Source organism: Hyperoodon ampullatus (assembly GCF_949752795.1).
Source record: "Hyperoodon ampullatus genome assembly, chromosome: 4".
Taxonomy (NCBI): Eukaryota; Metazoa; Chordata; class Mammalia; order Artiodactyla; family Ziphiidae; genus Hyperoodon; species Hyperoodon ampullatus.
The window spans coordinates 12,112,621-12,136,913 of record NC_136917.1 but is presented as its reverse complement, the minus strand read 5'-3'; the positions used below and the strand labels follow the sequence as shown (position 1 = coordinate 12,136,913).

The 24,293-nt window shown below is 37.9% G+C and overlaps 1 protein-coding gene across 6 annotated transcripts in view; it reads right to left on the bottom strand.

Moving 5' to 3' along the window:
- The window catches only part of TENM2 (teneurin transmembrane protein 2), a gene marked incomplete at its 5' end in the record, with an annotated part of 1,007,477 nt that overhangs the window by 704,348 nt on the left and 278,836 nt on the right, over positions 1-24,293 (bottom strand). For 2 of the 6 annotated variants that reach the window (XM_079702686.1, XM_079702687.1), the window contains one exon: positions 16,066-16,111. The exons of the other annotated variants lie outside the window; for them this stretch is intronic. In XM_079702686.1, the coding sequence (XP_079558812.1) occupies positions 16,066-16,111 (46 nt within the window). Of the gene's footprint in view, positions 1-16,065; positions 16,112-24,293 lie in introns of those variants that run through there. 6 annotated transcript variants of the gene reach the window in all.

Sequence of the window (24,293 nt, the reverse complement as noted above, 5' to 3'; positions counted from 1 at the left end):
ACAAAATAAAAAAACTACTGAGGTAAAATATTAGCAATGAAAATGACAAGCAGAAGTTTATCGTACCCTAAAAATATTAAGGGTGGTTATAAAGAAAGAAATCTGAGTTTGTTTTTAGAAAGATTAAATTAAGCAGAAAATTCAGTGGAAAGTAAATAAATTAAAAGATCAAGTGTATAATCTCAATACAAATAACATAAATTTTAAAAATAATAATTATGATTACTTATTATATAGGCAAAATGATCAAAATGATAGACCAAACTATTATCAGTATTTATCTTTTTATAGTAGCATTTCAAAATGTAAAACCATCTTTCACTTGTATGTTTTTCCAAAGTATTTTATAACAAGCATATAATTAGATTTTTATAATCACAAAATTAGTGAAAGTTACTTTTTAAGTCATGGTATATTTTTAAGGCATACACTCTGGTAGAATATTAACATTTTTGAGTGCTACTTAATACATGAGGGAATTCCCACAGTATAACAATGAATGTATGAAACAAAATCTTGATTCTTAAAATATTCATTTGTTTAAGTGCATTTAAAAATAGATTTGGGTGAGATTGCGTGTGATTTTTATTATGTTTACTTTTTTCTGAATTTTCTGAATTTCATGCATGGACCATTCTACTTTTATAGTTAGAAAATACGTATTTAAATAAATGTGCTGATTTTCATTGCTATCATAAACTTATTGGAGAGTGTGTAGCCAAGAAAACATAGAATGGAATATGGTATAAAATGTGGTATTCAGTATTCCTGTCTCTCCCTCACAATAATTCACATTTATTTTTGTATGCTGATACTAGTTTTCCTGTTTTTCTTTTTTAAGAACCAAACTACGTAGTCTTAACAGAGAGTCAAATTTCGTTACTGATTTGCTGATATTTAACAAATGTTAAATAATGTGTATACTGTGCATTAGGGAACACTGAGAGAGACAACTGAAAAGTTTGTGGCTTTATGAAGATAGAAAAGATGATACATCTTTCTCTCATCGAGAGAGACATTCATGTCATTCATGTCATCTGATTTTTATGTTTCTTGGCAGATTGGCAGATCTGAAGGAAAGTTTCAAGAACAAAGAGATGAGGTGAATTAAATGGGACCCAAACATAAATGCAAAACAGAAATCCACACTCCAACTGTTGAATAACCAGTATCCCCCATACTGTCCTTTGCAAAACTGTAAGAAATTCTACATAGGTTATACATGTCTCTTAGAGGGGCCTAGTAATTTTCAGCAAATGGTCTCAGGTATATCGCTTTTTAAAAACACTAACATCAACAGGTACCTGTAGTAGATTTTATTTTATTTCATTTTTGTTTTTTGAGCTTCCCAAGTGATTGTGGGAACAAAAGTGGTTTGAAAAGGTAATCTGTAACTAAGTATCAAAAGGAAATAATATCTTTTAACAATGCTTATTCATATCAATTCATTGGAACAAAAACTATACCTGTGGCTACATAATTACCTTCTAAAATAAATTTCACTCAACACACCCAATTGATGGCAAAAAATAATATCACAGTCTGTCTAGAAATATGAGAAGTGATATCTCAAATTAAGGAACAACTCAGTGCATGAATATTCACAAAAACATGCAAACTAGTACATACCAAGGCACCATATCTCAACATCGTCACCTGGCTTAGACTAGTGGCTATAACCAGGTGGGCAACCACTATATTTAGAACATGAAGACAAGAAGAAATATGCCCCCAAACACCAGTTTTCTACTGCATCATCCAGCAGACACTGTCATGTTGCAATAATGTTGCACACTCATTCCATTTATGATGAAACATATGGAAACTTAATTCTCTGAGAAGGTGAACAACAAGCCCTGGGAATATCACTCACTTTCAACAGATTGAAATGGTTTGATCACCTCCTGCCATTCCCTGCCTTTTTCTGTGCTCAGATGCCTCTTAGGATCTCAGCATGCGATTCTCATTAATGGCAGCAGAGGGGGGTGCTGGAGCTCTAGGTGACCATGCTTCTGCATTAAACCAGAACTTTGCAAACCATCAGGCTCTCGGGCTAAGGGGGGAAAAAGTGGGAATTTCCCAGCCCCCGTAATGCTTTCTGACATATAAAAAGGGAAAATAGTTACACCTTTCACTGCATCACTGTGGGAAACTAATTTGTTTTGACATACCGGGAAGTAATCTGATGTTCGTATTTATTCTGAAAAAAGCTGTATTAGCTAAAAACAAATTTCATGAATAAAACCAGGGGTACGTAATCAGACATGTCTACTAAGTACAGCTGATAGGGAATTAACCATTGCTCGGAAACTTCTCTTTAAAGGAATCTAATTTCTATCACTTTGAAATCTTTCCCAATTCCTCTCTCTAGCACTGTTAGGACCCAGGACACAGCTGTCTCTGCCAACACATGGAAACATTATACCCAGAACACTAGTGGGCATTGATCCGACCCGCTTGTCTCATGCTTCTCCTTCCAAAAGGCCTTATAAATGATCTTGATTGAAGAGCTATTTCAATACTATTCTTGGCACAATGACAGTCACTGAAAACCTTTCTGGGCTGCAGCCTGTTTCACACAAGCTGACACACCACCTTATTTATCTTCAGTTTAGGAAAAGCTAATAGCTAAAATTCTGTTTGAACTGACGAATCACCAAAAACTCCCTTCTCCAAACTCTTCTGGTTAGGAAAGCCATATAGAAAGATACTGGGCCTTAAAGATAACAGAAAGAAGCGATGTGGAGTGGGGGGGGAGGGGCAGAGGGGACTCCAATGAAACCACAGTGAGTGATAAGGGACTCAGAGTTACAAGTACTAAAAGAGATGAATTGCATTAACCCCTGCCCTTCCCCATTATATGCACTGCCCACTGGAAACAACAACAGAATTACTAAAATCCCACACTCTCTAATGGGATGGTAATAGGATTCAGAGGCCATTAGGGTAAAGGCAATCCATATTTTACACAGTAATAAGCTCAGACTGAAGATGCTACACCCCTCCTCAGAGATCAACAATTACCAATTTAACATTAACAAATCCACAAGCACGTACAAAATTGCAAAATAGACCCAAGTTAAAAGTCAAAGGTCTATTTTTTATAATCGCATGTATTTTTGTGAAGTAAAATCATCTAACTAAATTGAAATATATATATTTTTTTACTCCAATATTGATTATTATTTCTCATTCTAGAACGCTTTGGAAATGAGGGATACTGTGATTGGTTTGAGGTGGTTCTAATTCTTTACAAATGGAATATATTTTCTCATGGAAAGTACATTCCACTTTACAAAGAATTACTGTTTTTCTAAAAATGTTCTTTTTTTTATTCCAGAAAAAAGATAAACTATTTTTGGTATTAAGAGTGTCTACAAAAGATATCTGAGTGAATTTAATAGGACACTCTGGAGAAGAAACAGGAGAGTGAGGCAGAAATGGACATGCCAACATTATCCTCACGGAAGCAAAAATTGGGGTAAGAAGGTATAGGTAAAAAATTAAAAGAGATAGAAGTTACAGTAGTGAACTCAAATCATTTAATATGCATGTCGTCAGGGGGACCGTAAACTGACAAGCCTTTTAAAGTTTATTAGTATAAATTAGAATAATTATTTTATTAGTTGTTGAACATTTGTATTAAATTGTTATCTAAGAAAAAAACTGTTATCTAAAGAACTTCTAGGATGGCTGTAAGGTTGTTTATGCTTTTGTGTAATACAGAAAGATAATGAATTTTTAGGAAAATATTTTGATGTATGAGTTCTTAAATTTTTACCAGAGATGAAGAAAAGGATTTAGGATTAATCTCCACATGTCCCTCTTTTTAACTCTCCTGACACAATACTAAAAAAGAGAATCCCTATATGTATAACTGATTCACTTTGTTATAAAGCAGAAACTAATAAAAAAAAAAAAAAAAGAGAATCCCTGAAAATAGATAGCAAATATTACCAAAGTGTAGAATAATAGCCAGCTCCCCCATCAGCTTCCATGCTGTATCATGTGTGCTTTAGTTCTTCCTAAAACTTTCTCATTATTCTTTCTGAATAATAATATAGTTCCAAAGCTGTCTTAATCATATAAATATATGGAGAAAATCTCATTTTATACTGTTTATAAAATATATACTACCTCCTTTGGACAACAATAAAAATAAATGACAGTGAGCACAGGACTAGACGATAAAGGCAGAAGGTAATTTAAAATAATAATAATAAGGAGAAGATACCATATCTGAATGCTCTTTCTACCACATTCCTCATATGTCTCGCCAAACTCATCACACATTTGCAAATTAAAATAATACCTGGAATGTAGCTGAGTTAAAATCATGAAAGGTTAAAGTTGTCCACTCTTTAATTCCAAATCCATTTGTAACCATTTTTCAGGGTACTATGAGAATAATTTTCTACTTTGAGGGTATGGCTTAACTAACATAACCAACTAAAAACCAAATAGAAGTGAATTGGGTGCTCTGACACTAAAAACTACCCAGTCACTTAAATGTGTCCCTCTGTAGAGAATGATAGAGTGGGAATCTGTTTGGGATGCAAACATAAGTCTCAGGGTGTTAAAAGGAAGATTGGCACCTATTAGGGACTTTCATGTGCAAGTAACGAGAGATACCTCCATCTTATCAAATCAGAGAACTCAAAGACCTCACTGAAACATTTAAGGAGAAGAGTGGGAAAAGATAGCAGGGAAGGATGATTTCGAGGAAGAAGATCCTCACATAAAGTGAGGTCCCTAGACCCAACTAAAAACAAGTTAATATTTATTTATTCTGCATCATCTTTTCCAGTAGTTCTGAGAGCCAAGGCTCCATATCTTAAACCAATCACTAGAGTGGACAGGGTTTCACCAGGACAAGTCTACTGTCTCTGATAAGTAATCTGATCAGAGACTAGTGCGAAAACCACAACTTTAAAGTGTACACCTCCCTTCAGCTAAGAGGATGGTTCTGTTCTGGTACGTAGGGACCTTGATTATTTCAAGGCAGATAAGGAGAGGCAGAAGAAAGGTAACACTTGGGACCACTTTGAACCTGTCCTTGAATAAGACTTGAATCCAAACAAGGTTGTCAGTCCTTCCCAGATTCTTGAAGATGTGATAACTTCTTTTTAATTTATCAATGCATTGTGATTATTTATATATTTAAACATTTATTCAAGAGTTACTGGTTAAATAAACTTCATGCTGCCAGATATTTTACTAGGCTTCACCATATACCATGAACAAGCTTGATCACATGGTTCATGGCTTCACTGAGCTTAACAGATTATGCAGATATGTACAGTTAGACTGGTAGTTCTATAAATGGTAAACAGTGTTACAATAAGGTAAGTACATTGTTACAGAGTTACAGAGTGGGAGCTCAGAATTTAGGCTTAGGGAGGGACAGTCCAGGGAAACTTCTGGGAGGAATCAGCATTTAACCTGAGATCTAAAAGATGAACAGGAATCAGCCAGGGGCAAGCTGGCTTGTTAGCAGAAGACAAGAAGGATGAGCATTTGCAAAGACACAATTATGAAAGCTGCAAGGACTGAAAGGAATTCTGTGGAGATGGAACAGAGAATGCAAAAGCTTGAGAGAGCAGACATGGGGCACAGAGGCAAGGGAGGGGATGCCCTGGAGGCATCCAACTATCCTGCAAACTCCTTGAGGATAGGAAATATATTGTATCTTCCTCATTTAATAATTTGGCAGCAAAGTAAGGACTAGATTACCTATTGGAAGTAATCTATCAATATTTATCAAACACCTATTGGGGATCTCTCGGTGATGACTGAAGCCCCTCTAAGCCTAAATTTCTATTAAGTACTTCCTGTGATCACTCTTTACAAATGCTTATGGATTTCTGTTTGGTTTCATTTAGCATAGGTTTGGTGTGAACGTGTGTGTTTAAATTTGGAATGGCTCTTTACCATCCCCCATCACCTCCTATTGTCTTATTTCTGAATATTCCCCTCTAAGCATTTGTGTTTGCAACCCCTGGATTAGGGTTTATCATGGAGGAAACTGAGCTAAGAATGCAATCTGCTATGGTGTAAATGAACACATATGGGAATAGGTTATCGATAGTTTAGTTCCAAGTGTGAGTGATCTTCATTCACATGTGCAAGACATATTAAGTTCTAAGCCATGGCAGGCAACGTCAACTCAGGTGATAATCATTCCTTCTCAAATCCAGATGAAACCGGAAGCTCTGCCACACTGTTTTCTCTGGCGTGGGATGGAGTGTAAGAGGCGCCAGAAACTCCACTGTCAAGTAGTTCATAGCTACCTGCCATCATTTTCTATATTTTCTTGTGCATGACTTTTCTAGAGAAAAATCTGACCAACGTGCTCAACTGTGCGGTAATTTGCTGAACTGTCAACAATTTTAGCTTTATATATAAAATAAATCACAACTTTCTAAGATATTTCCCAACATCAGGGACATTTAGTTCATAAAAACAATTAGAATTGCAACATATAAATCATCAAATCATTCATTTCTAAGAGTGGAGGAGACTGAATTGGCAGCTAAAATAGAAGTAGTGTTTTGAATGTAATAGTCAAGTGTTGAAAAACAATTTACTATTTTGTTCTGTTAGCATTAAAAATAGCTTCAAAAAGTATTCTAGAGAATCACAGTCTTATAACAAACCATCATAAAGTAATTACAGCTTGGGTTTCTGTCAAGGTTCTTGCCATGTAAATGTTCATCTATATGAAATTTGCTTAAAATAAATAGAATAGATTCATTTCAGGAACAAGAATGACATGATTTTTTTGTTAACACTGATTAATGATTTTAGTTCCTAATGTCATTAGTCGACTATCATCATTTTATCATTTGAAAAATGGCCTTCAGAATCTCTAGGTCTCATCTAGATGTGAATGTTTGCCCATTTCTTATATTCTACTGACCTCTAGAGACTATATGTGTGTGTATATAAATCACATATGATATGTGGTTATGAACACATGAAACATACATCATAAATGCCACAGATTGAGAAAAAGGCATCGTCACTGCATAAGCCCATTTCATTTTAGAAAAATATGCACACATTGTTTGCATATATTTTCAAACAAGACCTTATGTGTACACATTTAATACTACGCGTTTTGATGGCACTTTCCCTGTGTTCTCACTTATACAGAACTCATAGAAAAGTGAATACCAGACAAATGGATCCTATGTTTCATTCGTGACTTGCCAGCAGTAAGGGGTAACAGAGAATGTAGTCTTGTTGGCCTGGCTTTTCCATAAAGCCAGATTTATTTTTAGTTGAGACCAGATCACTTTATGTGAGGCTCTTCTTCCTCACAATCACGCTTGCCGTGTTTCTTTTCCAATCCTCCTCCTGACCAGGCAAAGCATATTAAATTTAGAACTACCTACTGAGGGCTCTGATGGCTTTGTAATCCTTGAATTTTTTCTCCCAATGTTTCCAACTGTTAAATATATCCATGAGTGAAATATTCAACATTAAAATAATTTCGAATTCAGGACTAGATCATGAACTCCTTAAGAGTTATGTCTGGTTCATCTGGTACCTAGCACACTGCATGTCAGATTGTGGGAAATTAATCATGTCAGCTGGAAAGAAACATGATATCTTACCAGGAATACAACCACATTTTATCTTACTAGGAATATGCCCATTCACTCTCTCTCTCTCTAACTCTGACTAGAGATACAGGTACAAATATCAATATAGATACAGATGCAGAGATGGAGATATAGATAAAAATATGCACGTACATAGAGTAACCATGTATGTATGTATGTATATATATATGTGTATATACATGTGTATAAATGTGCACACACATATAAATGACAAGAGGCATCTCCTACATACATATAACTCATGATCAAGGTTCTCCATTTTCAGTTTTTTCTGCTATAGTGCTTTTTAAATTTTCATTTACACTATGGATCGAAAACTATTGGTTATTATACTACATCATCAGCTACACCTCAACGTTTAAAAACTTCAAGTACATTCCTTTCTAATAACCTCAATTCTAATGATAAAAAACTATTTTTAGTGTCAAGAGTAATAACATTTTTGCCCTTTAGTATATCTGTGTTTATATTACATATTATATATTTTGTTAGTTACATTATATTACACAATATGTTTAGAAATAGAAACACCTCCTGAAGTTTGATTATGCACCTCAAAAGTGCAACCAGTTATAGACATGTTTGTCCAATAAGGGTAGTAAGAGAGAAGAGTGCATTATTTGACAAGACGTTGTTACAACGTGGCAGGTATGACCACAAGATTTTGAAAATGTCCAAACCACAACTAATGTATAAGAAAAGGAGGGAAATCAAATTCTGATTCTGTAGCAATATCCACTAGATGGAATCCTGCACCCTGTCCTGCAAACTTGGAAGGTGGCTGGTAACGTTCATGCCTATTCTGTGAGTACAACCTCTCTGGAAAAGCCAGCTACCCTTCCAGTCCTTTCACCATTTTAATGTAATTCTGGGATCTAAGAGATTTTCAAGTCTTTAAAGTCATTTGGGACTTTGACGACCTCCACGGGTCAAATTCTAAATGTAAATAATTTATCAAGGATTGACTAGCAGTCACTGATAATGGAAATGAGATAGGACCGGTATTGGAGATTAACTAAGTGGTGTTTGGGCACCAGTAATCCACTTTTATACTTAACACTAAAGAAATATGCTTATCAGAACCCTGATAACCTGCACAAGGTATACTTGCTTGATCTCAACGGTCTTAAAAAATGCCAGCTAGGGTTTCCCTGGTGGTACAGTCGTTGAGAGTCCGCCTGCCGATGCAGGGGACGCGGGTTCGTGCCCCGGTCCGGGAAGATCCCACATGCCCCAGAGAGGTTGGGCCCGTGAGCCATGGCCACAGAGCCTGTGTGTCCAGAGTCTGTGCTCCCCAACGGGAGAGGCCACAACAGTGAGAGGCCCGCGTACCGCCAAAAAAAAAAAAAAAAAAAAAAAAAAAGCCAGCTAGGCACGCTATCCAACCAGTTTATTCAACACTGTAGTTGGTTGGGTGGTAGGGCAGGGACATGATATAAGCCAGAGCAATGAAATCAGTTTCTTGGCATGGTTCAGATCAGTGGATTTACTTTTTGCCTCTTAAACATGTGGCTAAAATATTGGCATTTTAACAGCTATAGTAAACCACCATTTGTAAATAGAAAGAGGGGTTCCCCCAAATGGAAATTTAGTCAGTCAATTTTAGTTTCAAAAACCTACCTCTTAGACTTTTTACATAATTAGCTCTTCCTGAAGGAAAATTCACAGGTTTGGATTTTGCTGTACAAATATGCCTTTCCATACCCTTAGCAGAGGTGCCAGTGATTAGAGAAATGATACATGTCAGGTAGTGAGAGAGAAGACGGGGAAGTCAGAGAAGAAATCTGAATGATCTCTATGCTGGAAATTCGAACCTGGATAATCCAGACTGTACTATATGCACAATAATGATTCTGTCCAGTTAAGAGAAATTTGTAATCCACTCTGTTTCAAGCCTAAAAAGTCACATTTTTCAAAAATCTGTATTTTGGTCTCCAATGGCTTAAAAAGTTCTCCTAGCTAGATTGTCTCCAATTACAGAAATCCTTCCAAAGTACAAGGCTACAGAAGTATATTAAACCTGTAGGATACCACGTAGCTGACTGTTTTACAGAGCTCTACAGCACACCCGATCTCTATGCATGAGGTAATACCACTGAAGCAATTCACCACAATCTGATAATACTATCTGTTCAGCTCACAAATATTGTCTTACATATGGGGGTAAATTGTCTTTGAATAGAAGGTCCATGATAGCAAGCAAAGGGAGGTACAAATAAATTTATATTAACTTTAAGAATCCCTCCCACCATCCTAACACACACACACACACACACACACACACACACACACAGAGATTTCATGGGTAAACAAACACAGGACTGCTGTGGATTCAATAGATTTCTGGTCTACCCAGCAATGATGGAGTTACTGCAGTGACCACACATGTGTGAGTCAGGAAGAAGGTCTGGCCACAGCTAACTGACTGTCAGAAGAGCTGATGGCAACAGTGAAAAGACAGCTCCAGTGCAGGGCTCAACTTCGGTCCTGTATCAAGTAGTGGTCGGTGACTAGCAAATAACAGATAATAACAGAGTTGTAAATTTCCATTGTATTAATACACATCCCTCCAATGAACATAGGGATGTGTATGTTACGGATTGGTGAGTGCTAGTTTTTCCAGGTTTTCAGTACTCTGCAAACACACAGAAGCAAAACAGTCAAATGAGGCAGACTGAAGGAAACAGAAAAAAAAAAAATCCACCTACATTCAAGGTATGAAACAATAATTTCTAAGCCTTTGGGGATCTATTTTTTTCCCTTGCATTGTAGTGCAGTCAAGTGTCTGAGTGATGCCTTTGTGTTTGATAATGTCAAGTTTGAATGTCATGGGTAGCCCCCATCTCTGATGGTATTAAAATGGTGGGAGGATGAAAAGCTTGGAAAAGTAAATGGAACAAATTAGATTAAAGTAGTTGGAGGACAAGGCAAAGCATTCATCTATAGCTTGGTTCTGAGGTGACGTTGGTCACCCTGTCTATGGGAATAGGCTGGTTAAATCAGTTTCTGAGGAAAAGGGTGGCACTCCACTTAATTATGCTAATAATTATTTTTGCTCCTTCTCATTATGAAGTCTATCAGATGAAAGAAAACATCTTATATGTTAACATATAAACTTCCATTAAATGATCAGAGGAGGGCTTCCCTGGTGGCGCAGTGGTTGGGAGTCCGCCTGCCGATGCAGGGGACATGGGTTCGTGCCCCGGTCCGGGAGGATCCCACATGCCGCGGAGCGGCTGGGTCCATGAGCCATGGCCGCTGAGCCTGCGTGTCCGGAGCCTGTGCCCCGCAGCGGGAGAGGCCACAACAGTGAGAGGCCCGCGTACCGCAAAAAAAAAAAAAAAAAAAAAAAAAAAAAAAAATGATCAGAGGAGTCTCCACAACTGAGCTTTGGTCAAACATTCTAGGCATCTCCCAGTTCAAGTTAGGTTAGTCAAGGTTTATAGAAAATAACTGACACAGTCAATTCAGGGAGGCAATTAATTCCCCAAAAGAAAGTACATACCTTTTCAGAGAGATTAAACCTTAAAGATCATAAAAACCCATTCTAATCGATGTCAGGAAACCAGAGATGAGCCTAACACTAATTGATTATATCCAAATAGTATGGAGAGAATACCACACCTGCTAAATTACAGGTCTCATCTCCGACAAATGGTGAAGGTTTTTCTTATGAAAACAAAAGCATATACACAAAATCCCTGCCTAATGAGGCCGTGACATCTACAGTACATACAAGAGATTGCAATAATTACAATAGGAAGGTGTTTTTCCGAGTCATTCTCCCTCCCCTCAGCAGTGTTTCTCAACCTTACCACTTATATCTAGGCTAATGCAGTAGGTTATTCAAGGCTTCAAGCCTCAAGACTAGGGGTTCTCGCTGTTTTTTCAACAATAACCCTAGAAGATAAAGCAATATTCCACGAGTAACGATAGCTCCTTAGGGCCACAATTTAATGAGAGGGCAGATGGACCCTAAATAGGCATTTTAGCATCACTATCTATGGGCAAGCGGCATGGTATGGACCCATTATTCCACTCCTCCCTGACTCCCACACAAAGAAAACTCCTTTAGAAGCTGCCAGATCACATCTTTCCAGTGGCTATTGAATACCTGCCATTCAAGGTTCTCAATGGCACTGGCACTGGTCATTCATTTTGGTGTTACTGCCCACAGGACCCCTCTGACTTTGCTCGTCCGGATTATTTTGTGTTTTCGCCTTTTACTCCTGATTCAAAGGCGACCATCCTCAGGATCCCCTCAACCTGCAGTGACCTTTCCTCCTTTGCTCTCCTAGGGAAAGAGTCAGGACTAACCAGCACATTTTAACCCACTCGGAAATTCTTCAGGTCTGGTCCGACATTTTCTGTTTTCCTAAGGTTCTCACTGAGAGGACAGGCATTTTTTGCTATCAGGGCAGACATTTTTTGGCACATTTAACTCACAGTGTTTTGAGTATAGTCAGTGCTTGATAGCTATAATGAAAAACGGAGAACACCTAAAGCGAAGCGCAAATCAACCAGAGAAAGAAACCAAATTCTCTGGCCAAATTGTAAAGCTTTTCTTTTTTTTTTTTTTTTTTGCGGTACGCGGGCCTCTCACTGTTGTGGCCACTCCCGTTGCAGAGCACAGGCTCCGGATGCGCAGGCTCAGCGGCCATGGCTCACGGGCCCAGCCGCTCCGCGGCATGTGGGATCTTCCCAGACCGGGGCACGAACCCGTATCCCCTGCATCGGCAGGCGGACTCTCAACCACTGCGCCACCAGGGAAGCCCAGCTTTTCTTATTTAAAGACAGAGAGAAAAAAATAATCACTATGGGTCAAACACAAAACATGTATATGAATCAAAGCAAAAAAAAAAAAAAAATTGAAACAACCTTACCCCAGTGGAATTATAGTGCTAATTACACTATACTTGCAGTGCTAATTACAAAATATGAGTAGATGTACTCATGCCTTATAAATGTAAGCTTTTTCCTCCCAGAAAAGAGAAACGAATAGGTGTTAAATCAAAAACAACCTATGGAGCATTTCACACCTCAGGAATGAAAACTGATAAAGAAAGGCTTCAATGCAAAAGAAAAATGCACCAGAAAACAGCATGGACTGTTTAAGGTAAGAAAAACTGAAAGCTCTACCACATAGGGTGTACACTTGTCTTGTCTGAATGTGCTTTTGTAATATCCAAGGCCCCCTTTGCATTGGAAAAATTGTACACACTTCTCTTTCACAATTGAAATCGGTTAATTGATCATTTCCAAAAATAAATACTCTCATAGACAGAGGTCATTGGTTGTCTGAAATTGCATCAGTTTGTGTCTGGGTACTAGAATCCCGGGCTCCTCTGGGTTGTCTTTGTCATTTTATCAGAGTGATTACCAGCAGAGTAGTTCCAGCGTGGGTGCCCTCAGCTTCTAGCGCTGATGCTTGCTCTCTGCCGTCCCAGTTTCTCCATCAAGCCTTGTGGCTCTTGCTTTGGAAATCTGGCACTTAATAGCCAATGTTAATTATATTTCCTAGTCAGAGGAAAATCCTATTGGACCAATTTTTCAAAATCACGTAATAAAAATAACTTCAGTGACAAACCATGTAGGTTTTCAATTGTTTTTTAACAGAGAGATCTATTAAGCACTTAATATTCGGTGGGAAAACAGTCTCAGAGCAATGAAATTCTATTACTTTAGAGGTTGCATGCTTTTAATTTCTTAATATTTTATTACACGTTGGCAACTGGTGCATATTTTTATAATGCGTTTGATCATTACTCTTCTCGGGGTATTCTATTTCAGTTCTTCCTCTGACATCATATTTGCATGTTAAAGGGGTTTTAGCATTCAGGGATGAAATGTTCTGAATAGTAATGTGCAGTTAACTTGATTTCTTAAAAACGGAAAACAGCAAACAGGCATTATATATAGGGTCTAAAGAGAACAATCTCATAATTTAAAAATCTAGCTCAAGTTTTAATCGCTTTCTATAGAACATCATAAAAGGTAATGATTCAATATAATTCATTAATTAGCACATTATGCAAAATGCTATCAGTGGAGTTTGGGGAGAAGGATCTTGCTCGCTGGCTTTTCTAAGTCTATCACATTTCTTTTTTTTGCCAGTAAAAAAAAAAAAAGATCTTTTCTTTGCTCTCCAGCAACATCTACTGGAAAAGTCAGAAAAATGCTATTTATATTAATCAGATCGTTTGAGTAAAAGGATAGCTGTGGTTACCATCTGCTTAAAAAGTGCACGCTGAACTACCAACCAGTTTACAACTGATGTATTTCTGCCTGCTTTAGTTCCATTTAGTTCTCCAGGAGAAGGACAGTGGTTCAGTGATACAAACGGCCAAGCTACAACTTCAAATTTATCATCTCCTCACCACGAAGTAGTCATTTTCATAAATAAAATTAAAATGCATATATGATGCAGACAACATATTTCTCCCAGTCTGTCTCCTCAACACTTGTCACTTATTTAAGATGTAATCATTATTATCAGCAGCGGCATGGAAACACTCAATGGTTAGCTAAAGCAAGAGTCAAAGAAAAGGTTTTATCAGAGAAAGCTATGTAGAAACAGGGACCGAATTTGAGAAGAGCCACTTCAAGATTCTGCAAAGTTTCCTAAGTTGAAAAAAAGGAAAGCGACATGTGATATGATTTTTAAAACTCACTATGCTACCACCAGCATGATTACATCAAACATCCTAGCAGTTTCTTTCTCCCTTCTCCACATCTTTCCCCACTCTTTTAACCATGATGGAAAAATTAAGTTTCCCCACACCTGTATGAGGGGCTTTCCAGAGAACTTCTGTTGGAGATCATCTCTAGATGATGAAGTGTGATGAGACCTATAGTCGGTTTGGTCTCCACTCCCCAACATTCAGCAGCTCCTGATGTCCCCATAAAATTGGATTCACAGGTTGCTACCACAAGATGCCATTAGATAGTCTGGCAAACACAAGACATGTCAGGGTAAGGAACTGAGGGGCAAGTTGCTTGGAAACTTGGTAAGAAAATAATCTTATCACCAAATAAATATATAAAATATCTTCTCATGCATAGTGCTGAACTCAACCGTGTCACAGTCTAGCAATTCTTTCTAGGACCAAACCCTGTGGAGGCATTAAAGTCACCTTTCTATATCTCATTCTGGAGAAGCATTTTTAAACAGAATTTTATACTTTTAATATTCTGATTTTCCCAACCTTCCAAAAAATCATCTAAATATTAATTCAAACATTTTAGGTAACATCCTAGGTAAAAATCTGGATATCATTTGGATGTCATTATCCTTAAATCAAAACTCTGGCTAATTAAAATTTTTTCCTTTTGCGTTCTCAAATCTCAGTTCGTTCACGCCAGCAATAAATTTCAGCAGCAGAGGCAAGGAACATAAAATCAATGAAGACTGAGGTTCAAAACAAATGATCACAACTTTAAAACAACAGCAGCAGCAACAAAAATCAGGCGCCGGGAGACTACAGTGTATTGCATTTGGTGTTTGTTCAACGTTAAAATAGATGTGAGCCTTTTAAAGCTTCATCCCAAAGCTCTTTAAAGGAGAAATGCCATCAAATATAACCCACAACTCTCATTCATAGCGCACAAAAGGGACAGATACCCGAAAGCCACCTACAGTAGAAGCATGTATTCTATATTTAAGGTCCTAATGCAAAGTTCCGACTTGGGGCTGATAATTAGTCCCCTTTATTACTGAGCCGCTTAAAATCCAGGACGGCTGATCAAACAGCACCTCCAGAGTTAACTCCCATTTCAAACTGTCATAATTCAGTTATCCTAATTATTTACTGGAATCTTTTCTAACACATGCCCTAACCTGATTTTTTAACTTCATATTTCATTTGGGGCAACACAATCTCCATTTATGAAGCATCAACCTGACACAGGTTAAGGAGATAGAAGCAGCGCTTCACCCACAAGATCCAAGCCAAACGCAGCCCAGCAGCTCGACTTAAACTCTACCCTTGCCTAAACCTCCGGTGGAAAATTATTATAACGCAGCAGAAGTTCAGTTAGAAGAAAAATTTCAAATCCCAGCTGTCTCCCAGGGTTTAAGTCCCGGAGTTCAAAAACAAGATCAATTGAATTATTATTATTATTTTTCCCCGTTAGCTATTTAGAATTTCACATAATGCAAAGTGCTATTCTGATCAAAATCATCTTTCTCATCTCTCCCCTGAAATAAAACAGAGGAGAAATCATTCAGTTTAAATGCATTTGCTATACAAATCTATTTTCAATTGAATTTGCTGCATGCTCTAATTCATCAAAATTAATACAGGTACTTTCTATGTTAAACAAAAGGAAGTCGACTGAAAAATCGGCTTCTGCTGTGGATGCCTTTCTCAATTACAAAACGGTGAAAACAGAGATTTAACTAAGCCACTCGGTCAAACCCTCCGATGGGCGCTCTTACCTGTCTCCGCTGAAGGCTTCCTTCCCTTGTTAGCAGCGTGCAGCATCTCCACTAGCTCGCCACCGGTCTCAAATTACACCGCTAAATCCACCCCCTGCCTTTTTTTCCCCCTTTCTTTCTTTCCCTTTTTTTTTTTTTTTTCTTTTCCCCAGCAAGAAAATGCTTATTGAAAGTGATTAGTTTTTGTTGTCCCTTTAAACTCCCTCCTGAGGGAAGGGACAGAGGAGCAATGTGACGCCACCTTTTAATCTTTTGTAAGAGTGCAAAGGCAGAAAAGGAACGCTCGATCAAACTGAGCTGCACACATGACTAAAACTCGCAGGAGAGGCTGCCGCTGCCTGGCGAAAGCATCGCTAGGCTTGAGTGTAAGAACAGAGAAGAGGGAAGAGTCAATGGAATGTGACAACGTATGTGCATCAAAGGCAGGAGGAGAGAGAGAACAATGAGCGAGGGAAGGACAGCGGGGAGAGAGGGAGAGGGAGATGGAGAGAGAGATGGAGAGAGAGAGGGAAGAGAGAACATGGGGAAAAGATAGAGCGGGTTTCAGGCAAAGGATTCTGAGAATAAAGCCACAGTGCAGTGTCTGGCAGCTTCTGTTTTTATCTCAGCAAGCATGATACACTGCCTCTCTCATTTAGAAACACATTCGTGTATCTTCCAGGTTTGAAAACTGAGATAATCGCCATGTGTCTCTGGTTTTTTCTGACTGGCATTTAACTGTGCGGTGTACCTGTGATTTTTTAGGGTGCGTTTATGTGCAATTTATTTCGCATATTTATTTATGTAAGCAAAAATGAAAGCTGCTAATTTCTACGGCAATTTGCAACGTAGTTTTACTGACAGATGGAATTCTACTTATCATAACTGCTGACAAACTGCCACGGGTAAACAAAAGAAGAAACAAATGCTTCGTCTTGATAATTGTCTTTAAAAGGAAGAGCCCACACCAAAATATTAGCAGTTGCAAAAACCTATGTTTCCTGGTTAAAGTTGGAAAGGTGGTTTCTTTCCAGTCATTTTGTTAAGAAAGGCAAAATAAAAGGCAGGGCAAGATGTTTGAAGGAAAGGTGTTGGAAAAGAGCTATTAGGAAAGTGCAAACCTCAATTCTTTCTGGTTTCCCTCCAAATGTGACAACAGGCTTGCTTTCTTGAGTCCTGGAACAGAGTTTTTGAGTCACTATTTCTATAGACTTTCACTGCATCCGTCTGCCTTCCTGTACCATTTTAAAGTAGGCTCCATTTTTAAAACAGAGTCAAAAAGAAATGATTTCCTAATTCAAATGGTTTCGAATGGTGTTTCACCAGCTTTGTTCCATCTCTACTCCGTTCCTGCCACATGGGGGCTAGGATTACACAGTTAAATTCCCTAAGTGACCTCTTTTATAAGGATGTAAATTGCTTATTCCAAGGTCAAGTATTTGGTATAAGTTAAGTTATTGGTGAAAATAACTGCTTGCTTCCCATGGTAACCTGAGCTAATGCAGTAGTAAGCCAGCAGGAAGAGGTTACATTCAAGCTTTTGACTGACCATCTTTTTTAAATGAAGCAGTTTTAATATGGAAAATAAATCCCATGTCTCCTACTCATAAGAGTTATTATTTGGGAAAAACTAAAAGCAAAACAAAACATTCAATCATTTCACTTTAACTATGGTGTATCCCAATAATATATGCCTGGACCCTAAGCATCTGGTATTTTGGAGTTCTTGTGTAAACCACCAGATATAGACTGAGAACTGGTCCAGGAATGAGATCTTCTGTCTCCACCCTGGCCACATTGCTGTATCCAAAGAGGGATTGCTTGATCTTGTTAAACTTGGGAGTGTCATCATTTTCATGGTTTGCCAATAGGAGGATATGTCTATAGTTTGGACCCAAATAAAGAAGTAACAACCTCCCTCCATCCCTCCAATGTGATCAAGATGAAGCCCTACTGATCATTAAGGCAGAGCTGAGAATGGAGAACACACAGAGGCTGAACAGAAGGCAGCTGGCCAGGGAACAGAGCGTGCTCAGATGTAGAAGGAAAGGAGACTGCAGGGCCGGTGAGTAGCTAAGGAAGTGGTGCCCTGGTAAATCCAGAATTCTCTGCGAACATTTCGAAGAGTGTATTGGAAGCAGCCTCCTTTAAATGGCATTATTGTGATAGATTCTGTAGTTAAAATTAACTTGATACAAGGGAGTAAGCAGACTGAGAATTTTCTGCCAATAAAAGTAAAGACCCTGTTACAAGAACATAACCATTTCAATGAAAGAAAAGCCGGGGAGGGGCCTGGGTCGAATTGAACAGGATCGGCAAAATACAGTCAAGGAAAAATAAAAAGAAATCAAGGCGACAAAAAGAGATTTTTTAAAAAGCTATAAATGGCTATCGGTGTTGTTGCTTATTTTCACCACTTCCTTAGTGAGAAGGTGAGGACCCTGAGAGGGGAACGTTTGCAGTTTAATATATATGACTTAAGATACCTTGACTGAGGGTGGACCATCTGACTCTACGAGGGTGCCCAAGGTGGCCCAAATCACGTTAATGTTTCTTGCTAGAATATGACAAGTCTTTTTTCTCTGCAGGAGAGCTTTCTGTCCATGTGCTTATACTGTGGAGTAGATGGTGGTTAAATGCTCCGTTTTTGGAACCAGGCTTCCTGGGACTGAATCCCAGCTCCACGACCTGCTTGCTGTGTGATCTTGACCAAATTATTTTGCCTCTCTGTGGCTCTTTCCTCACCTCAAAATGGGTACAATAACATTACCTGCCTCACGGGGCTGTCATTTGGAAAAAATAATGCATGTGCTGTTATGAGTTCTGTTCCCGACCCATAGCAAGTGCCTCATATGTGTTAAGTCCTATTAGGAAATCCACCTAAAAGATTTTTTTTTTAATAGCTAAAATAGACAATATTTTCTCACCTCAGAGTAGACGGCTCACAAAGACTTATTTCCACTCTGCTTTTCCTTGTAAGCTCTACTTATTCAGCCTGCCCTCTGGGTCTTTCCACTTGGATGATATGCTTAAAACTCAAGAAGTTCCACAATCAAACTCATGAATCAAAACAAGCTTTTTCTCCCAATTCCCTCACCTGTGTAAAGTGTATAAATCTTGGAGTCATACAGGGTTCTATTTCTTTCCTTTCTCTCATCATTCGACTATCAGTAACTATCAAGTATCAGCCCCTCATATCTTTTAAAGTTATTGTTTCATTTCCAGACTTTTAATACCTTCTCCACCTGTGCATTTTTGCCTGGACTATTGCGATAATCTTTTAATGCAGCACTTCGCCGTGGTTTTCTGTCCTGAAACACACGGACGGGGACGAAATGCAGCATTCGCTTCTCTAGGGACAGTCCTAGGGTCCTGCCAAAGACCCAAACAGATCATAACAACACCTCTTTTCCTCCTCTCAAGAAAGCACTCGGAATCTAAGTGAAGGCGAGTGGCATTATTCTAGAAATGACCTTGAATCTGCTCTAATGGATAAAGCAGCTAATCTTCGGCAAACCAATACTTTACTATTAGTGCCTTGTTAGTTGTGACACATCTCCCAACTGTCATGACACAGCTACTGAAAACAACCATTTTAAGAGGTTTTCTTTTCATCTCCAATTCATCCTTCACAAACCAGAATAACCTTCTTAAAATGCCACCCGGAAGGACATCCATCCCCAATAGTTATTGATCGGTCGATTGAAAGTCTGTTTTATTTCATTACCTTATGTAGCAGCTTAAAAATCATCAAAGGTTCAAAAAAATGATAGTAAAAATCATTATCATCTGAAGAAACAAAGAGCACGCAGGAAAAAAAAATGCAGGGAAAAGAAAGAGGTGTGTCAAGCTGATGATAAAAAAGATCATGTTACTTTCCTGGCAACTGTAATATTTGCAATTATCGTCAGCCTTTTAACATTTGTAATTTGTGATTTCTTTTCTCGTTCCAAATACATATCAGTTTTTATAAGAAATCATCAAAGGTTCACAGTTCTTTAGAGAACTAGTAAAAATCACTTTGTTGTACAGATTTTTTCCCCCTCATATTCAGTCACCTCTGACACCAACCTATCCCTGTAAACATTCACTCTGTCACCTCCTCACAGGAGCTCCCTCCCCTGTCCCCAGCCTGACCTGGCACATCCCTTCCAGCCTCATTACTCATTCTCTTTAGAATGTCTTCTCCTCCTTCATCCCAACATACTTAACTCTTAGCTCTTTATCTAACACCGGGGCAAGTTACATATTCCCCAGGAAGACTTTCTTGACCTTCCGAAGTTTACAGTGATGAAATTATTTTAACCACAATAACTACTCAAATGCTCTAGGGAAAGTGATTTGTGTGATAATAACGAGCTTGGCTTTGGAGTTACTCCTAGGTCTAAATCCTGACCTGAAATTGCTTCCAAATCGTGGGACCCTGATCAAATCCCTTTTCTCTTTCAACCTCACTGTCTTCACCTGTAAAATTCGTTAGGTAATAAATGTAAAGTAATTAGCACAATAGCTAGTATACAGCTAGCACCTACACAATAAAGAGGAGTTAGTAATCATACAAGTGCTTATTAAATGACAGGGATTTATCGTTGCCTCTAATTTCTAAACCTCAGGACAATCCACCAAATGGCTGTTAGAACCTTTTTACAGAAGATGAGACTGAGGTTTATCAAAATTAACTTAGCCAATATTACACAAAGAACAAATGGCAGAGCCAGAATATAAACCCTTGTCTTCTACCTTCTAGTTATTTTTATCCTTGCCTATCATTTACCACTGAGCCTATACTGTATTGCTTTATTATTACTTGGGTTTTCAGGTTTGTGCCCTATTTTTCTGTATTATAGACTAAATGAGAGCAATATTCATGTTTAAACTATCTTTGCATCTTTAGTATCTTTCAGAAATCTTTAAACAAAGTAACCTGCCTACTTGGTAAATGTTGACTGCTTGATCATCTGTGCTCATGGGGATTCAAGTTTTTAACCATATTTGAATTCGGTGACACTGGTTTTTGCAGAAATGGCTTCATCATCCTTTCTATGAAAGACATCATAATTATACAAAATAATATAAAAGAGAAACAATACATATGAATGAGGCATGGAGACAGAAAAGAATGACAGTCTCTGCAAAAAAGCGGTAGAAAAAGTGATACTCATCGATTTGATTTGCTTCTTCATACTTGGCATTTATATTCTGCTTGAAGATAGGACCCTCAGGCTACCCATTCCATGCATGGAAAAGTGGAGGTTATTAGCTGAACATCATCCATTTAAGGTTACACAGAAAGGTAGAAATATCCACTCAAATACCCACGGCATTCCGTCACCTTTAATTCTTTCTTTTTAAATAAATGCAGTAATTATATTCTCATTTCTTTTCTTTCTGGCTATTAGTCTATACAATACTAAAACAATGTGGAATAGGATAAAATATTCAGTCCACCAGTATCATGTTTTCCAGTGTATGTGGTAATAAACAATGCTACTGAATTTTTCAACAAGTTGAATGAATGCTTTTATTTCAAATATGTGTGGACCATGGTCTCTGCCAGTCTGTGCACAAGTGAAAAAGCAAGAGAACTAAGAAGAGAAATGCCCTGTGCACCCCACATGGGATAATTAATATTAGCAAACACTCACTGTCTTATAACAGTCTTGATATGTGCATAAACTTCATGAAGTCAGGATATACTGTTGTTCACTGCTGTGTTCCTGGTACCTAGAGCAGTGCTTAATTTACAGTGGGTGCTCAATACGTATGTGTCTGATAAATGAATGAGTGAATGGGGTCATCCCCCGATGTTACCTAAACCTGTCAATTTCTAGCAATTTTTTTTGATTTCCACACAACTGGTGTATATATACCCCAATATATCTCGTACTCTGCCACCTCCCTGTGTTATTTCCCCTGGAATTTATTTTGTTAAATGTTTGCTACCCTTTGTTCCCCATAACATGTCCTCATCCTCAAAAAAATCCTTTCTAGATTATATTAGCTCGTGGTAAATGCTCTTTTCTCCAATTTCAAAGTGCCCCTTGCCTGAGACATTTTATTACATATACTTTTTCAAATTAATCTTGTCCTGGCTTTGGATATCTCAGACTGTTAGTGAATTGTTATTCTTCTAATATCTCTAGGTTATTCTTCGTTCATCACTTAGATTTTAAATTTTCTGAAGGCTATAGGAACTAAGTGCCTTATTTTTTAATGTATAATATATGTCGCTATTCCTTTGGGTACTATCTTGTACATAGTGTGTGCATGTGTATAATATATATATGTGTGTGTGTATATATATATATATATATACATACATATATATATATAAAACATGTTGATTTGATATTTATACTGAAAGTACTGATAGGTATAAAATTCTATCATTCAGAAATTATGTGCAAAAGCATCTAATATAGTCCTTGGCCTTTAGAAAATTGTTGTTAGAATCCTGCTAGAATAGTGGTAAAATGGAATTTTTTGTAGCTTATTCAGCCCTTAGGTGCTATGGAAGGCCATTCCTTTTATTTACCTCAGTGTATATTTTTTGAGCACATGGTCAGAGTCAACCAGTGTTCCAGCTAGTGTTGAAATTAACTCATTACAACAAATTGAGATTCTTAGGCAGGAAGAATTAGCAACTGTCCTCTGGAAGATTATCATTTTTTCCCCAATCATTGACACATTAGTTGGAAGTCAGCTTATATGGACCTGTCAGCAACTAAGCCTTAGAGAAGAGGTTTCTCAGTTCCATAGGGTCTCCCCTATGGGGTCATTTCAGGCCCGATTATCCACTTATTTATTCTGGGAGGTTAGTTTTTCCTTAGGGGGGTATATGATGGGAAAGAACATTGTGGAAGACACCTCACCTTAATAAGCCTTACTCCTTGGACACAAGGAGCTTTCTTAGGGAAGATTTTTCACTCTTGTAGTGGTTCTGTATGGATTCACTAGAGATTCAAGCTGTTGGGATTGTCTATAAAGTACTGGTTTTCCAAAAAAAAAGAAATATTCTCCAAAATTATAAAAAGGATGTAACCTCTGAAGTTTCAAAAAAACCCTTAATGTATTCTTCTTACTACTGTAAAGACAAGATAATTCAGGTCCATTTTCATATCTGTTTCCAAAATTGCAATAAGTATATAAGATGATTAAAGGTTGGTGATTTAATTTTCTGAAATTAGTTTATCAAATATTCTAATCATATCAGATCTTATTTAGCCAATTAAAACAAATTATTTTGCTTATAAAATTGCTTACATTAATTAGTGTGTTCAGGCATTTTGGTTTTTGTCTGCTGAAGAGAAGCCAGTTATCTGTTTTCCGTTACTGTTTTTGCATAGTGATTTGAACACCCCCCCTTAAGTGAAAACCAAAGTAGCGGCCACCTAATCCTGAAGTAAAAATGGAAAGCAAATCAAGAGAGAACCTCAATTCTCTGCTTCCCATGGTGGACCAAATAGAGTTGGCCTCAATGAAACTCTAAGACTTTACGTTCCTCTCCATTGAGTTGAATACAGCCTTCGGTGGACTATTTGGTTCTTGTTACTGATGTTTTTCAATACGGAACATTTGAAAGCATCCAACCAGAAGTTGCACAATGATCACAGCCTTGAATGTATTCATCAGAAAAACACATTCACTGCTACAGGTTTTATTTTTACAGTAACCAGTGTACTGCACTGTTTGCCAGTTTCTTCAATACTCTTACCTATGACAATCACAAAAAGCAATTCACAACCTTACTTATCAGATAGTTCTGTTTTACAATAATCTGGTTGCTATTTGTAAAATCCAGGATAAAACAGTGCAATTTCTGATGCGGAATATCTGAAAAGCTCTGGAAGCTGCTAGGAAGAGATATGCACTAAAATATGTAATGCGATGGAATTACAACAAACAGACTTTCTGGAGGGTACACACTCAAGTGCCTCTCAGACAGAGTATGTGACATTTAAGGGTGTGACTTTCAAGATTTACAAATAATCTCTGCATTTAAACTGCCCCTTTCCACCCACAGTCTTTCTTAGCTCCAAATTTAATTCTCTCATCAAAAAAAGAAAGGTAGACACAGAGAACCATTTGGAAGTGAGGGTTGGCAACATCTCACCTCCTGCCCACCTCTGCAGCTATAGTGTAAGTGTCATGCTCCAGGCATTGCTAGCATTGCTAGAGATGAAAGGGGAAAATGCCGGTCAGGGACCAGTAGTGAATGCAGGGACCGTTGATAGCCCTTTCCAATCTGG